Genomic DNA, 18,277 nt, shown 5'->3' on the forward strand with positions numbered 1-18,277 from the left:
CTGCCATGCGAGTCTCCTCAGGAGTCCCAGCGGATTCACGGGCTGAGAGTCTGCTCACCTGATGACTGGATAGTTTGAAAACACGGACATGTTTTGGGTAGGAGAACGGTTATTCCCAATAGTGAAATACTATGAGTAAATCAACCCCTAGTTATGACGCTAAGGAAAGTTGATTGTAACATGGGCGCCTTCATGCAGGGTTATTTTTCAGGATAAGTACATTATCTTCGACCTAACGACCACGCCTGGCAGAAAAGCGGGGCAGTCTAGAATAAATGGCCTTCACTAGTGTCCTCTATGGATGATACCGTTATCTTTTGTTGCCGCGATTTTCTCCAGTGTTTGCAAATTGCCTTCTGTTTGTCGGGTGTTGCTAGGCGCGTCAGACTTGGCGTTGGAAATTGCTGGTCACTGACCGTGTCATGACCCCGACGTGGGTGGTGCTACTGTGGAGTCTCAGCGGGGCCTCACTGCTTTTCCTTGTTGTTTCAAATGTCATCTCCCGGGCCTTTCAGTCTTAAAATCTCTTCGTTGACTTGGATTCTAGTCTCTCTGAGTATTCTTTCTAACCCCCTGAAGCTCGCTCTCCTATTTGGACCTCCTGGGTTGTAATGTCCCATCTTTCGGGTTATTTATAGGGTCCTATCCCATTCGTGTATTCTCTCTCTCCCTGTATTCTAACAGGCCACCTGCACATCCTCGCAATCATCGTTCTTTTCAGGGGTTGTCTTAAAACAAATCTGAAAACCATTATTTTTGAGGGCTAACACACGGGATGCTGGAGGAACTCAGCGGGGCAGGCAGCTTCTATAGAGGGAAATGGACAGTCGGCGTCTCGGGTCGGACCTCCTCTCTCTGGGGAGGACAATGATTTCAATTCCTCCCAGAGGATCTCCACTGCCTTTGTTCTCTGTCCAAGTATTCCCTCTCTAGAGCTATATTCTAGTAACATAGAAGACTATTCAGCCCACCAAGTCTATACCAGCTTCTCATCAATCCTATTCCACACTTACTTCCATATCACCTATTCCCTCTCACATGCACTTCAACTCTCCACTGATTCACCTACTTATTGCCCCTAACTGGTCACCGAGTCATTGAATTGTACAGAACGGAAACAAGCCCTTTGTCCCAACTCATCCCTACTGACCAAGGTGCCTTCCTGAGCTAGTCCGGTTTGCCTGCGTCTCTCCCAATATCATAGAACATAACAGCACAGTACAGGCCCTTTGGCCCACAAGGTTGTGCTGACATTTTATCCTGCTCGAAAATCTATCTAACCCTTCTTTCCCATATAGCTCCCCTATTTCTCTATCATTCATGTGTCTATCTAAGAGTCTTTTAAATGTCCCTAATGTATCTGCCCCCACAACCTCTGCCGGCAGTGCGTTCCATGCACCCACCACTCTCAGTGTAAAAAAAAATCCCCCTGACATCCCCCTTATACCTTCCTCCAATCACCTCTGACTGTGCACTCGATCTATGCCTCTTATCATCTTGTTCACCTCTCATCCTCCTTCTCTCCAAAGAGAAAAGCCCCAGCTCGCTCAACTTATCCTCTGAAATTTTCCTATCCACGAACGTGAGTGTCTTTTCAATGTTGTCATTGTGCCCACCTTCCTCTGGCAGCTCCTTCCATAAACTCACCACCCTCTAAATGGAAAAACCTACCTATCAGGTCCCCTGTCAACCTTTCCCCTCCATGCCCTCTAGGTTTAGAATGCCCTATCCTGGGGAAAAGACTGTGGATATCCACCTTATCCATGTCCCTCGTGGTTTTACAAACCTTTACAAGGTTACCCACTTCTCATCCCCCACCCACTCCCCTCCCCCTCCCCTCAAACCCCCCTCCCCCTCCCCCCAAACCCCCCTCCCCCTCCCCCCCCAAACCCCCCCCTCCCCCTCCCCCAAACACCCCCCCTCCCCCTCCCCTCCCCAAACACCCCCTCCCCCTCCCCCTCCCCTCAACACCCCCTCCCCATCCCCATCCCTCCCCCCTCCCATCCCCATCCCTCCCCCCTCCCCCTCCCCCCGGGAAAACAGTCTCAGCCTGTCCAGTCTCTCCTCATAACTCAAGCCCTCCAGTCCCAGCAACATCTTTGTGAATCTTTTCTTCACCCTCTCCCGCTTCATCACATCCTGGAAGAGTTTTGTTTTGTTTCTCCTTCGCTCCATCTGTAACCCAGGGCTCTCGGCCTCCGAACCTCCCTCTCAGGTTCCATGTCCTCAGGTGTGTTTGTGCGCGCGCGCGCGCGTGGGTGTGCGCGGCCCCGCCTTTCCCCGTGACGTCAGCCGGGACCGCGCACTGGGCGGGCGGGCAGTGGGAGTCGAGCCTGGCTGTGGGTCCCGCCTCTCTCTCTCTCCCTCTCCCTCTCTCTCTCTCCCTCTCTCCTCACGTCTGGTTTGTTTCAGCTTCTGTTCTCGGTCGCCGCCGAAATGTCGACCTCCAGAACGGCTGAGTGCTCGGAGGAAGAGGCCAAGCAGAAGCTGCTGTGGAACGTCAAGCGAGAGGTGAGTGGATAATAACACCAAGTCGACACGTTTGCTCCAAACCCGGTGGCAAACCCTCTTCTCGCTGCAGCACCTTACACCTTCTCGGTATCTTGCATTGCAGGTGGTGTTAGTGGGTCTTCCGGCTGTGACATTCCTTTTTAAAAGATGCATTGTGATGTATTGCACTGTTAATGAACAGCTTGTAAGATGGGTGCTGTAGAGTGAGCTTCACTGAAGTGCCCAGAATCCGGTTCTAACATTATAATATGGTGTAGGTCATTTTGGCACCGAGTCCTCTGTCCTGGCTAGTAATTTCTTGCCATTTCCCGACTGTCTCAAGCCGGAGATGACTATTCCTGCGCAGTGGAATAGTGTCTCTAGCCTGACCCCGCTCTCTCTCAACAGGATTGCATCGTGCCAAAGGTTTCGGATTTTGAAAGGAATGTCACCACCTCTTTCTTTGACAGTTTTCTGCTAGGGAGGAGCTTGGAGGGAGTGGCGATGTGATATGATTTTATTTTTAAAAAATAGGGGTGAGTGGAATCAGCAAAGTCCTGCTAACCCTTCCTGCATCCCGTTCACGTCCAGCTCCGCTCTTCAAATGAAGAATTCCCCTCACCAAAACAAACCCTAGATCTATTTAATCCGCAGGTATCATTTATGATGTAACTGTTGACGGTACAATCAAATCACAGTGCGAGCAATTGAATTCAGTCACATGGTTTTGATTTCTATTACAGAAAAAACACTTCCAGAATAAGTGAAATTTGCACTTTAAATTCTGGGTGGTAACCCGCACAAAGTAGAAAGAAAATATCGTTGTCGATTCTTTTAACAGAGTCCAAATTAGGGACTCGATATTTCTATTAAAGCGGAACAGAGGCAGTTTATTTCATCAGCAACTTTAGCCGAATATTTAATAGGGAAAGAGGGGAAACCGAGATCCTTAACCTGACTGTAATCCCCGAACCCTAATTTGTGCCGGGTTCTGTACTGGACGGAGAATGAATGAACGAACGTGAGTCATACAATTACGTCGCGCAGTCCGGTGACAGATCCCTGCAAACTGAAAGCTTGAGTTTATGAATGAATATGTACGATCGCAGGTTGTCTCAAATCTTGAGGATTTCCTTCAGGTGTTTGTTGCAAGCAAGATCATAAATGTGTTCATTATGTTTTATTGCCGATACTGTGACAGCTGGTGGCAATCCTAATGATTTCAAGAATTTAAAATTTGTTGCTTTATTCCTGTTCATTTATGACTTAATTATGTTTAATTTGTTCATTTTTAATTCTATACCTACCCTACTTGCAGATTACTCCCTTCAAGCATATGGCTTTTAAAAATGATATCAGACTGAAATGATTAATCTCAGACATCCTTTGCTGGAAGCCAGACTAGATGGTGATTACCCGATAATGTACTTCTCGTCCTGTCACATAAGAACATAGGAGCAGGAATGGGCCACAAGGTCTCTCAAACCTACCCTGCCATTCAATACGATCATGGCTGATCTGCCCCAAGCCTCATCTCCACTTCAGTGCTGTCTCATCTAAGGGGGGGGGGGGGGGGGGCGTCTGGCTGGGTTGGGGCACCAGATAAAATTGGAAAACCACTGAGGTGTTTTCATAACCAGAGAGTTTATGCTGCCAATGGGTAATTTCTCTTTATAATTTGAGTTCATATAGACTGCAAACAATTATTAAAGTGAAATAGTGAATCTATTTGCTTAGTTGTTTTTGTTATTGTTGCTGTATTTGTTAATAGACAATGCTAAACGAAGCTGGGTGATTAAGATCATTAGTGGGATGACAGAATAGAAGCAGCAGCAACTTGGACATTTACATAGTCCCTATAGTGTAGTAAACCATTCCAATGAGCTTCACCGATGTGTAATCAAGCACAATTTGACATCGAGCCACATAATTGTAGAAAAGCAAAAGACTGGGCAAAAAAAGGTGTTTAGTGAAGGAATTCCAGAGCATAGGGTCTTAGTAGCTATAGAGTAAGAAATGCAACTTGTCTAGAAATATATGGAGGAGTCTCGGGGAAATTTACTGGCATAAAATCAATGATCGGTGTTGTACTATGCAGTTCTTGTAAAAAGGAATTTATAGATATTATTTTTGTTACAGTCTGGTGTTTAAAGTTTAACATTTGACTCCATTTTTAGAATTGCATTGAACCTTTTTCAAGGAGTAGATGATTGATTGAAACTTATAAATTGTAAGACGCCTATTCAGAATGTGTTGGGTTGAGTATGTTCTGCAGATTAAGTCTGAATAGTACCATTTTGCAGAGACCGTTGTTCAGGATATTAAATCTCCTTTTACCGCCACTGAATTTGCAAAACAGCATTTCTAGATGCTGCTAAATTTTTTTTTAAATCACTTCTCTACAGGGCTCTGCACTTTTTCTGTACAGTAGTACATGTTCTCGTAGTCATTCATTCGCTGTGATTGCAGTTTCCATTCACTTGGTTCCTGCTGGGAACTCATTGTGACACAACAGTGAATCAACAGCAGTTTTGTTCCCTCTTCAACAAAGGTAATTTACTGGATTATCCAGCCTGAACTCTATACTGGAGACAATGTTGCTATGATATTTTTTATTTCGTGAGATTCGCCAGCCGCCTTGAGATCAGAAGATCCAGTTTTGTTCTGATTGATGCTCTGTCATCCTTCTGCCATAGTAATAAGTCTCCAATACAAGCTCTTCAAAAATAACAGCTGAGAGCTTAACGCCATCATGCAGACTGGATGCACAGTATTTTTGTGCAGAAAGATATCAGCAGATAATTTCTTTGCACATTTCCACTTTTCTCATTAGATTAAACACTCACATAATTTTTATATGCTGGTAAAGCTTACCCAAATACACAAGTGCAGTAAGTCTAATAACTTTAACCATCTACTGACTAATGACTTTTTTTAAAGTGAAATGACATCATGTCTAGTTATGATGATCTATTTAGTGGTTGGTCTTCCAAGCTGCTGATAAGAAAGGCAGCTTAAACCTTCTCGACCTCAATCGGCCAAAATCCAGCTCCTCTGTGGTTAAAAGAACTTTTCCGGGAGATCTGTGGAATGGCTTCCTCGCAGATGTTGCATGTTAATTGTCTGTTGCTACTGCATGTTAATTTGTCTCCATCTTTTCAGAATTATTAATGTCTACAGTTTGCTGATTCCCAACTTTGAACGATAGCTCCACTTGATAAAATAATACATGCTCTCTTTTTCTTCCTCTCTATACAGCCAATTCCCTCCATCCCTCCAGCTCTCTTGGGAAGTGGCAGCTCCTTTTAAGACTTGGTTACCTCAGTGATTCACTGCAACCTTAAGTCTAGAACAGCTAGTGTGTTAAGTATATTTTTTATTTAGTTTAACCTTTTCTTTTCTTTGTAGACTTTCTGACAAAATTACCTCTATTACTGAAGCCTGTGATTGTTACTACCTCAGAGGGGGATCTTGAACACCATTTTGGGAACCACTACTGTAGAATATAGTGTATGTTCTAATTGGGCTTTGGTGAGATTGCACTTGGAATACTATGTGAACAGTTTTGGCCTCCCTAACCAAGAAAGGGTACTTTGGAGTCAGCACAACAAAGTTTTGCTTGGTTGACTCTTGCGTTGAGGAGAGGTTATCAGTGAGAAGTTATTGAGAAAGATCCATCAATGTTCATTGGCATTTCAAAGAATGAGAGCTGATCTGGTCGAGGTGTCCCTTCTGAAAGGGATTGACAGGATGGTTTCCAAGCAGTTGTTTCCTCTTGGTGGAGAATCTAAAACTAAAGGGTAAAATCTCAGGATAAGCAGTTGGCATTTTGGACTGATGAGAAGAAATTTCTTTAATTGGAAGTTTTAAAATCTTTGCAATACCCCAAACCATAGTACTCTAGGTGCCCAAGGCATTGAGTAATTTTGAGGTTGATAGATTTTTGGACAGAAGGGATTCACAAGATAGGGGGAATCAGGCAGGAATGTGGTCTTGAGCTATAGGATCGGTTAGGATCATTATGAATGGCAGAGCAGGTTGTATGGCTTACTCTTTATTTCTTGCGTACTAATTCAAATCACCCATTACTATAAGGACAACCATTTCCCCCACATTGTACATAACACTTAAAGAAAAGAAAGGATCATCTTTTATATACTTACAGCAGAAGTTTAATGCTGTTTAATGCAGTCGGCATTGATATAATATCATTCTAAAGGATGATGTTGATGATCTTTTTTTAAGAAGGGATGAAAATGCTCTTGCACTGCTAACGATAAATATTTTACATGAAATGACTCAGCCAATCTCAGCCTAGTTCCTTGTGAGTCCTTGACAACCTAAATATAAGTTAACTTTTGGTTTGTGGAATGAGCTACAAGATTAGACTGGAGTATCTGGGGTGTTTGCTCTTGCAGTAAAGAAGATCCAGAAATTTGACGGTGATTTTGATGGGGATTATGACTGCATAATGGTGCAGCAAATAGAATTGGTGCCTCACTGTTCCAGTGGCCCGTGTTCAATCTTTATTCTGCTGTCTGTGTGAAGGTTGCATATTCTCTGCATGGGTTTCCTCTGGGTGCTCCTATTTTCCCCGACATCCCAGATTCATGTGAGTTGATAGGTTAATTGTCCACATTGCCTATAGTTTGTAGGTGAGTGGTAAAATCTGGGGAAATTTGATGGGAATGTGGGGAGAATAAGGAAAAATAGCATTAGTATAAAGGGTCAGTGGTGTGTGCTCAGTGAATGAAAGGACTTGTTTCCATGTTGGTATTAGTATTGGTTTATTATTGTCACTTGTACTGAGGTACAGTGAAAAGCTTGTCTTACAAACTGATCATACAGATCAATTCATTACACAGTGCAGTTACATTGAGTTAGTACAAAGTGCATTGATGTAGTACAGGTAAAAACAATAAGTACAGAGTAAAGTGTCACAGCTACAGAGAAAGTGCAGTGCAATAAGGTGCGAGGTCACAACAAGGTAGATCCTGAGGTCAGAGTCCATCTCATTGTATAAAGGAACCGTTCAATAGTCTTATCACAATGGGGTAGAAGCTATCAAGTCTGGCGGTACATGCCCTCAGGCACCTGTATCTTCTACCCAACGGAAGAGGAGAAAAGAGAGAATGTCCCGGGTAGGTGGGGTCTTTGATTATGCTGGCTGCTTCACCAAGACAACGAGAGGTAAAGACAGAGTCCAAGGAGGGGAGGCTGGTGTCCGTGATGCGCTGGGCTGTGTCCACAACTCTCTGCAGTTCCTTGTGGTCCTGGGCAGAGTAGTTGCTGTACCAAGCTGTGATATATCAAGATAGGATGCTTTCTATGGTGCATCTGTAAAAGTTGGTGAGAGTCAAAGGGGACAAACCAAATTTCTTTAGCCTCTTGAGGAAGTAGAGGCGCTGGTGAGCATTCTTGGCCGTGGCATCTATGTGATTTGACCAGGACAGGCTGTTGGTGATGTTCACTCCCAGGAACTTGAAGCTCCTGACCTCAGCACCATTGATGTAGACAGGTTCATGTACACTGCCCCCTTTCCTGAAGTCAATGACCAGCTCTTTTGTTTTGTTGACAATGAGGGAAAGGCTGTTGTCATGACACCATTCCACTAAGCTCTCTATCTCCTTCCTGTACTCTGACTCATCGCTGTTTGAGATACAGCCTACAATGGTGGTATCATCTGCAAACTTGTAGATGGAGTTAGAGCAGAATCTGGCCACACAGTCATGAGTGTATAGGGAGTAGAGGGCTGAGGACGCAGCCTTGTGGGGCACCAGTGTTGAGAATAATCGTGTCAGAGGTATTGCTGCCTATCCTCACTGATTGTGGTCTGTTTGTTAGAAAGTCAAGGATCCAGTTACAGAGGGAGGTGTTGAGTCCTAGGTCTCGGAGTTTGGTGACAAGCTTGCTTGGGACTATTGTATTGAAGGCAGAGCTGTAGTCCAATAGTCTAACGTAGGTGTCTTTACTGTCCAGATGCTCCAGAGCTGAGTGTAAGGCCGGGGAGATGGCATCTGCTGTAGACCTGTTTCGGTGATAGGCAAATTGCAATGGGTCCAGGTTGTCTGGTAGGCTGGAGTTGATGCATGCCATGACTGACCTCAAAGCACTTCATAATGGTGGATGTCAGGGCCACTGGTTGGTAGTCATTGAGGCACGTTACCTTGCTTTCCTTTGGTACTAGGATGATTGTGGCTACCTTAAAACAGGAAGGAACCTGAGATTGAAGCAGGGAGAGGTTGAATTTGTCCGCAAATACTTCTGCCAGCTGATCAACATGAGATCTGAGCACACGGCCCGTGACACCATCTGGGCAAGTTGTATGACTTGAAGTTCTTCTAAACAGATCTTGTTGGAGGAATTGAAATTGATTTAAGGTGGTGATCACAATACCTGGGGAATATGAGGAAATTTCTTTAAGCAGGTTATGATCTGAAGTTTGCTACTCTCTAGGGTGGTGGAAATAGCCACTCGGAGCTTTCAAATGAAAGTTAGATCAGTACTTGAGAAATAGTTGAAGGGCTATTGTGAAAGGGATTGACCGATTGTTGTAGAAAGGGAAGGTATGAATTTGACATGCAGTAATGATACCAAGCTGGCAGTATTATCCATGGAATGTGGATGATGGTGATTTTGACACTTGTGTCAATAACAGATGGAGTCCACACATGAAATTGTGGTTGAAATGCATCGCTGAAAAGCTATTGCTGGAGCATTACTCTGTTATAAATGCAAACTGGCACCCAAGGTAGTGTATTGCTATGTAGTTGGTAAAATCCAACAAATTCACAAGTTTGTGGGTTACTTACAAGGTCATACTTATGAGCACAGTAATTGGTATTGCTGGGACATTTATTGAAGATCAGCAACATATTATGCTCCTAGTAACTCCACCTGCAGGTAAACAGGACTAGTTTATCCCTGTGCAAGGCCTTTTGAAACAGAATGGTACCATATTAAGTATTATTTATTAATTTCTCAGGCTCTGGCCTGCTTTTATTGCCCATTCCTAATTGCCCTTGATTTGAGCGGTTTGCTAGTGCATTTCAGCATCAGCCACGTCGGTGAGCCAGACCATATCTTTGAGGAGGTAATAATGAGGGTTGACAAAGGAGGTGCATTTGATGCTGTCAACGTGGACTGTATTGGTATTGGTTTATTATTGTCACTTGTACCAAGGTACAATGAAAAACTTGTCTTGCATACCGTTCGTACAGATCATTTCATTACACAGTGCAGCTACATTGAGTTAGTACAGAGTGCATTGAGGTAGTGCAGGGTAAAAACAATAACAGAGTAAAGTGTCACAGCTACAGGGAAATGCATTGTAGGTAGACAATAAGGTGCAAGGTCATAACAAGGTAGATTGTAAGGTCAAGAGACTTAGCGAGGCTTTTGGCAAGGTCCTGCATAGCAGGCTGGTCAAAGTAGTAAAGACCCATGGGATCCAAGAGTGCGTACCAAACTTGATCCAAAATTGGCAGGAGGAACATGGTAATGATGGGTTTTTCGATGACTGAAAGGCTGTTACCAGTGAGGTTCCATTGGGCTTGGTACTATTTCCCTTTCTTGGTGTAATGTTTGTTATTGATTTAGATCTGAATGTTGAGGACCCGACAGAAGTTCAGAGATGTTACAAAATTGACCATGTAGTCGACAGTGAGGAAAAGCTTTAGAATGTAGGAAGATGGGTCAAATGGAATTTAATCCAGAGAAGTGGGGAGTAATGCATTTGTGGAGGTACAACACTGCCAGGGATATAGAGTACCCATTCCTTGAATTATTTTCCCTCATGCCTTCCCTGGTTTATTTGCTGATCTCCTTAAATTTGTCCCTTCTGATTTGCCACCATCCCATTAATGGAAACTGTTTCTGTTTCTTCACTTTGCCTTGGCTATCTTTATAACCTTGTCCAAAAACCTCAAACCTACATGTTTTTTTAATGTTAACCATTAAGTACTCGGTTGCATAAAATCTACAATGCTTATGGGACATTGAAATGCCAGCAGAGTCATTAGCAATTCTCCACTGTTCTGCTTCATCTATTTTTCCCTCATGCTCACCAGCTTCTCCTAAATGCATATTGTTTGCTTTAACTACTCTGATAGTACATTCCACATTCTAGCCATTCATGTGGAAAGAAATACGTCTTGAACTCAATTTTTATTCTCTGTGGGGATGTGCAAATATGAATGCCAAAGGGTTGAGATAAGATAAGATCTTTATTAGTCACATGTACATGGAAACACAGTGAAATACATCTTTTGTGTAGTGATTTTTTTTGGGGCGGCAGCTCGCAAGTGTCACCACGCTTCTGGCGCCAACATAGCATGCCCGTAACTTCCTAACCTGTATGTCTTTGGAATGTGGGAGGAAACTGGAGGGAAAGAGAATCCTGGAAATACTTAACAAAATGCAACATCTAATCATCTCATCAGCCCAACAGTACAGCAAGTGGTTATAATCACATTCCGCGCCCCCCCCCCCCCCCCCCGCCGTTTCATATCCTTTTATCCTTATTATTACCTTTATCTACCCATGCAATCATTCTTGTATTTCTGCCGTATTCGCTAATTGTAGAAATGAATTGAACAGCCTTGCAACTATGTTCTTAATCTATTCCACATCTGTGTGTCTTCACTTCTAGACTCGGCTCTTGGAAGTAGTCTTCTTCATGCCCTTTACATCCTATCATAAGTTGTGTCACATTGCTCCATAAACCGCATTTTCATTCCAAGTGTCAGTGAATTTGCTTTGCATCCTCTCTCAACTTTACTATCTTCCCTTGACATGCATAATACTTTTTCTAATTGAGGTTTTATCTAGTTGATCATTACTCTTTGACTTTTATATTCAGTAACTAGTAATAAAAAGTCCCAGAGGCAGTGAAAATGTCAATTTCTGAGGAAATTTCAACAGTAGCAAATCATTCACTTCAACAGCTTAATGAAAATATATAGTTAGATGACTGTCTGTGAAAACTATTCGCTTTCATTGCAACATACGTAAAAATGGAAGCTTGTACCAAGTTGATTTTTTTCTTAAATGCTTCAGTTCATTCACAGGATGTGGGTGCTGCTGGCATGGACAGCATTTATTGCTTGTTTGTAGCGGCCCGGACCCACAGGTGGCTGCAGGCGCATGCGCGGGAGCGCGACGCAGACTAACCACGGAGAAGGCCTTCTGGCGGGGACTGCACGTCACGTCCGCCGGAGAGGCTCTCGGTTACTTTAGCGAGCACGTGCGCTTTGGTTGAGTCAGTAAAGTGTGCTCCGGTCCAGCCTCCACGTCTCTGCGTTTTCTTCTCTGCCACGCGCCACGTATGGCTACGTGTTCTTAATTTCCTTGAACTGAATGAATTTCAGAGGGTAGCTAAGAATTTACATTATTGGTGAATAGGCCAACCAGGATAAAGAATAGCAGATTTCCTCTCCCTCTCTGCCTACATTAGAGCAGAATTTCTGCCCCTTCCCTGTCCCCTCCTGCATTATCTGACCCTTTCCCCTCTCAGTTTTGTAGCTGTTGGGTGAGTTTCCTGCTCTCTGTGTGTGTCTCTTGGTTGAAGGTTTACCGGTGCAACTCCTTTTAGCTCCTGGAGGGTGGGGGCCTTCCGGCAGCGGGGAAGCTGGGTGGTGTGAGCTAGGGAGGCAGATTCTTATTGCCTGCCCTGTTTCTGGCAGGATCCCCAACTCCTCCCCCCCCCCCCAAAGTTTTTAAGACAACCTGCTGATTTCACTGTCAAATATAATGGAGTTCCACATTTATTTAATTAGTTGCCAGTGATGGATTTCAAACTTCAGTAACTTTAAGAGAAATGATGACTAATTTTTCAAAGGGCGAGAGATTGGAAAATCTTATGCCACTGAAAGATAATACACAGGTGCAGGAAACAATTAGGAAGGCAGATGGTATATGGCCTTCATAATTGCTGGCTGCATATGCAAGAAGATTTGAGTACGTGAGCAACAATGCCTTGCTCCAATTATATCAGGCATATAAAAACCGTAGTTGGAGAGATGTGTATAATTTTTATCTCCATATCTAAAAAGGATGTACTTGCTACGGAGGAAGTGTAGCCAAGACTCACCCGAGGATCCTCAGATGGCAGGCCTGTGAAATGAGGAGAGATTGAGTTGGCTAGTTCCCTATTTTCTATTCTTGCCCATTAACCTTAATTAATTAAGGTTATACACAATTCTTAGAAGTCTTGACAGGATGGATGTGGGGAGGATTTCTCCTCTGTTAACAAGCCTGGAACTAAGGTTCACAGTTTCATAAAGGTGGTCCATTTAGAACTGAAATGAGGTGAGATTTCTTCACTTGGCAGGTGTGAATCTTTGGAATTCTGTACCCTGGTGTGTGGAGGCTTGGTCACTGACTGCATTCAAAACAGAGTGATAGATTTTTGGATCTTAAAATAAATAAAATATGTGAGGACAGGGCAGAGAATGGTCTTGAGATAGAAGATCAGTTATGTGGTTTAATGGCAGAGTTGCTCGAGGGCATTATGACCTACTCTTATGTGTTTTGTCTGTGTTACTTGGTCATCAGTTCAGGCCTGTGGATTAACTCTATGCTGCTTTACCCTGGATTGTGATCACCCAGAGCCTGATTTGTATCTTTATGTAAATTATATACCTGATATGAAGATTTTGCTTTTGATTCTGTGCAAACTATGAACTGAGGAAAATTGGATGCTCTGGTACTGTAAATTAACTTATTTGTTCCAAATTATACAGCATTTTATCTGATTCTAATTCAATCAGGGCTTATCTGCCTACATCCAAACAGTTCATAAGATTTCATTGTATGCATAACAATGTGGATAGACACTTGTGTTACACAGCAGTATTAATGATCTCATAGATATCCTTTTCAATTAATGTAGTTATTTACCATTACCAATTAATGTAATTATTTGTACTCTGTATGCAAATGGGCATTTACTTTCCAGTCTTAAGAGAACTGTATGGAATTACTTTTCAGTAACCTGATTGGCTTTCGATAAGAATGCAGTTGTATTTTTAATCATCAATTTTAGTGAGTGTTAACTTTCATTGCCACTAGACTTAGTAAAACTTATCTATTGGCTTAGTAAATTTAGATTGGTTAAACATTTGAAGATGTTGCATTCTTGTATGCCTGGATTGCAACAGCAGCATTGTAATGTCAATGGAATAAGAGAAGGTCTTTCAGGTTCAAGTCTGTTTTACTATTCAGTGATATCATGGCTGAAGGGTATCCTAAATGTTTTATCCCTATTTCCTTGTAATAATCTGTTGATCCAAGACACAAACTCTTAAGTGAGCATCTTTTGTGGGAGGAAGTTCCATATTGCTATCACCTTTGACTGCTTTTCCGAATGGCCAAGTTCAGCTGGTGTCAGGACTTGCAGGGATATCATAAAGGCTCATCCTTAAACTGTTTTTATATTGTTGAGAGTCAAAGAGCAATACAGCACAGAAACAGGCCCTACGGCCCAACTCATCCGTGCCAACCAAGTTGCCTAACTGAGCTAGTCCCATTTGCAAGCATTTGGTACGTATCCCTCTAAACCTTTCCTATTCATGTAACCGTCCAAATGCCTTTCAAGTGTCATTATTATACCTGCCTCTACCACTTCCTCTGGCAATCATTCCATATGCTTGCCACCCTCTGTGGAAAAATTTGCTCCTCGGGGCCCTTTTAAATCTTCCCCTCTCACTTTGCACCTATGCTTTCCAGTTATGGACTCCCCTACTCTGGGGAGAAGACTGTGACCATTCACTTTATCTGTGCCCCTCATGATTTTGTAAACCTCTGAAGTCACCCCTCAGCCCCCTACGCTCCAGGGGTGAAATGTCCTAGCCTATCCAGCCTCTTTTATAACCAAAGCCCTCCAGTCCTGGTAACATCCTTGTAGATCTTTTTTGAACCCTCTCCAGTTTAATGACATCCTTCCTATAGCAGGGTGATCAGAGGTCTGGTGCCCATGAACTGTCTCCCAAAGGTTGCAATTGAACTTCCAGCTTCTTATCCCATTGGTAGATCTCCCAAAATATTGGCTTGTGGCTGGGATGAAGTAGCTAACTGCACCTGTGTAAAATGCTAGCTTCTGGAGATGAGTCCTCCTCAATGTAGTTAAACAGGAAACGAATAAGTGGCTCTTGAGCCTGGAGACTTTGCTTCAGCAGGCATCTTCTATTTATCATGCCTTCTGCTGCTGAAGATAATTCATTCCAGTGAGTCTTACTACCTGAGTGCAGTTGACAAATGTTATTGTGGCAGTCCTGTTTTCTGCCCCCAACATCCCCCCACCCCCCCACCCCCCACATTTGCTACTCTCTGCACACATTCCAGCAAGAGTCATCGAGTGGTGATCTGGAACAGGAAGTCTGGTTTGGGCAGGCAACTTTACCCAGACTTGAGATCAAATGTGGAACCTTCTTCACAACTACATTTCATTGACTTGACAGAAAGCTGAAAATATTTAAACAGGTCAAATTAGTGGCAGCTGAATAAATACTGATCATACAGATGTTTACAGTGGTGTTCTCCAGGATTCAGCTCTGCCCTCTGTTCTTTAATGTGTATGTGACTTGGACTTGAGCATACAGGTTATAACTTCAAAGTATTTCAGTGTTCACTACAATTGTTTTGTATCCATGAGGAGGGTTGTAATAGACATAGATGTAGCTACAATGGTAAAATGGGCAGATGTACACCAGACACAACAATGTGGAGTGAGAAGTGAAAAATGTTGGTAGGCACTGTTGGGAGAAACAATAAAATTGTATTATTCAATTTATATAGATGCAGATACAGGGAGACACTGAGGGTGTAGGTGCACAAAAGCACCAGGGCAAAATTTGAAGTCTGATTTTGGAAAAAAAAATAAAAGCACTTTGATCCTTGACTTTGTATTAGAGGCATCAAGTCTGAAAGCAGGGAAATTATACTAAAACTTCGCAAAGTACTAACGTTGTATTGAATGTTGTGTACAGTTCTGGGCACAACACTTTAGAAAGGGTGGAAAAGGTGCCAAATCAGACAAAGATTCATTTAGATACTTCATCTGAACGCAAGCTAGACTAGTTGATGGCACAAATTAAAATAAATGGGTACAATGTGATTAGGAAAATGTTATTTCAAAGTGACAGCTGGGAACTGAATATTCAGGGTATTTGAAATTTTGGAAAAGGAAGTAGGATAGCTCTGTAAGTAAAGGATAAGATCACCGCAACGATGAGGAATGGCGTAAAGATCAAGAAGCTCAAGATGTAGAATCAATTTGGATGGAGATAAGAAATAGTCAGTGTAAGAAGTCACTGGTGGGAGCGGTATATGGGACCTGTAACAGTAGCTGCACTGCAGAGAAGAGCATACAGTATATCAAAAATGATGAGGATTTGTAAGAACTACAGCAACTGGACAAATTAAATCAGCAAGGTAACCATGAAGATGAGTTTAAAGTGTCTGCCTGATAGTTTCAAAGAGCGATCAACCAGGTAGCAGGCTATTATAAGACAAGATATCTTTATTAGTCATATGTACATCAAAACACACAGTGAAATGCATCTTTGCATAGAATGTTCTGGGGGCAGCCCGCAAGTGTCGCCATGCTTCCGGCGCCAATGTAGTATGCCCACAACTTCCTAACCCATATGTCTTTGGAATGTGGGAGGAAACTGGAGCACCCAGAGGAAACCCACGCAGACACGGGGAGAATGTACAAACTCCTTACAGACAGCAGCTGGAATTGAACCCGGGTCGCTGGCGCTGTAATAGTGTTATGCTAACTGCTACACTACCGTGTCTGGTATTGTGTAATGAGAGAGGATTAATGATCTCATGGTAAAAGACTTCTAGGAAATAGTAGAAATTCTAAATAATTGACTTGGATCTGTCTTTATGGTGGAAGACACAAAAGAAAACAACAATAATTGATAATGAATGGGCTGTACCGAGGGAGGAACTTGAAACTATCTCAATCATTAGAAAACGGTAATTAGCCAAATGGACTAAAGGATGACAAGTATCCTGGATTTGGTGGCCTGCATCCTATATAGTGTCCTACATTAAAAGAGATGGCTGCAGAAAAAGTGGATGCATTGGTTACGATCAACAAAATTCCCAGGGTTCTGGAGGGTTTCTAGAAGATTAGAAAAGTGCAAATGTAACACCATTATTCAGGAAAGGATTGAGACAAAGCAGGACAGTTGGCCTAACATCGGTCAATGGGAAATGCTGGAATCTATTATTAAGGAAGTAATAGAAGGACATTTTAAAATAAAATTATAAGACATTTAAATGGAGGCAACGTGGTTTTATGAAAGCGTAATTGTGGTTGACAAATTTGCTAGAGTTCTTTTGAGGATGTAACAAACCTGGTTCCCCTTTAATCACTAGGTGCAGTGTTTTTGGGTTTCCAGATGGTGTTGGATAAGGTGCCGTGTAATAGGTTACTGCACAAGATAAGAGGTTTGTGGTAATATACTGGCATGGAGAGGGGAATGCCTAACTAGCTGAAAACTGATTTGGGATAAGTAGGTCATTTCTCAATTGAGGATCAGTGCTGGTGCCTCAACCATTTGTAATCTATATTAAAGACTTGGATCGAGTGTACTTTAGCAAGATCTCCTTATGATACAAAGATCAGTGGGTTAGCAGATTGTGGGAAAGACATGACGAGGTTGAAAAGGGGCAAGAAGTTGGCAGATAGACCAAAATGTGGGAAAATGTGAGTTTCTCCACTTTGGAAGGAAGAACGAAAAAGCAACTTATTATTTAAATGCACTGAGACTGCAATTTGTTGTGGTGTAAAGGGATTTTGCTGTTAAATGAAGTTAACAGCAGGTAATTAGGAAAGCCCATGGAATATGAGTCTTTATTGCAATGAGTGTGGCGTATTAAAAGTAGAGAAGTTTTGATGCAATATAAACAGAAAATACTGCAGCTCAGACAGCATCTGTTGAAAAAGAAACAGTCAATGTTTCAGACCACTGTTGAAGACCATTAGAACTGGGAACATGACTAAACAAGTTAGTATTAAGTTACAGAGAGTGGGGGAAGAAACGGAAAGACAAAGGATGAGGCCTGAGTTGCCCAGGTGATTTCAATATTCACTGAGCTGTCTAGTTAATCAGAAGTTAGGGAGAAAACAAACAAAGGGATATGTTAAAAGCTGTGAAATGCAAACCAGGTGTTGTTGAACCTGAAACAAAAAAGGGAACACTGGAAATGCCGAGAGCATCAGCCAGTGTCTGTGATGAGAAATACTAAGTTAATATTACAGATGGATAACTTGCAGCAAAACTGGCCATTTATGATACAAACAGAAACAACCAGCCAAATTAGTATAAGGTTTGACACAGCTTTGCTTGGTGCTGGTGAGACTGTACCTGAACTAGCTTACAGTTTTGGTCTCTGAATTTAATATGAGTGACATACTTGCATTGGAGGCAGTACTGACGAGATTCACTGGGTTGATTCTTGGGATGAAAGAAAAGTTGAGCAGGTTGGGCCTATGCTCATTGGTAGATAAGATATCTTTATTAGTCACGTGTACATCGAAACACGCAGTGAAATGCATCTTTTGTGTAGTGTTCTGTGGGCAGCCCGCAAGTGTCGCCACGCTTCCGGCACCAACATAGCATGCCCACAACTTCCTAACCTGTACATCTTTGGAAAGTGGGAGGAAACCGGAGCACCCAGAGGAAACCCACGCAGACACGGGGAGAACATACAAACTCCTTACAGACAGTGGCCAGAAATGAACCCAGGTCACTGGCGCTGTAAAGCTTTA

The 18,277-nt window shown here is 42.7% G+C and overlaps 1 protein-coding gene across 1 annotated transcript in view; it reads left to right on the forward strand.

Annotated features, from left to right (window-relative positions):
• Positions 1-18,277, forward strand: part of sgsm2 (small G protein signaling modulator 2) — a 184,611-nt gene continuing 166,334 nt past the window's right edge. Inside the window, exons 1-2 of the mRNA XM_052035214.1 lie at positions 1-97; positions 2,413-2,511. Coding sequence (XP_051891174.1) covers positions 89-97; positions 2,413-2,511 — 108 coding nt within the window. The 5' untranslated portion in view covers positions 1-88. The remainder of the gene's footprint in view (positions 98-2,412; positions 2,512-18,277) is intronic.

Source organism: Pristis pectinata, chromosome 21, assembly GCF_009764475.1.
Source record: "Pristis pectinata isolate sPriPec2 chromosome 21, sPriPec2.1.pri, whole genome shotgun sequence".
NCBI classification, from domain to species: Eukaryota; Metazoa; Chordata; class Chondrichthyes; order Rhinopristiformes; family Pristidae; genus Pristis; species Pristis pectinata.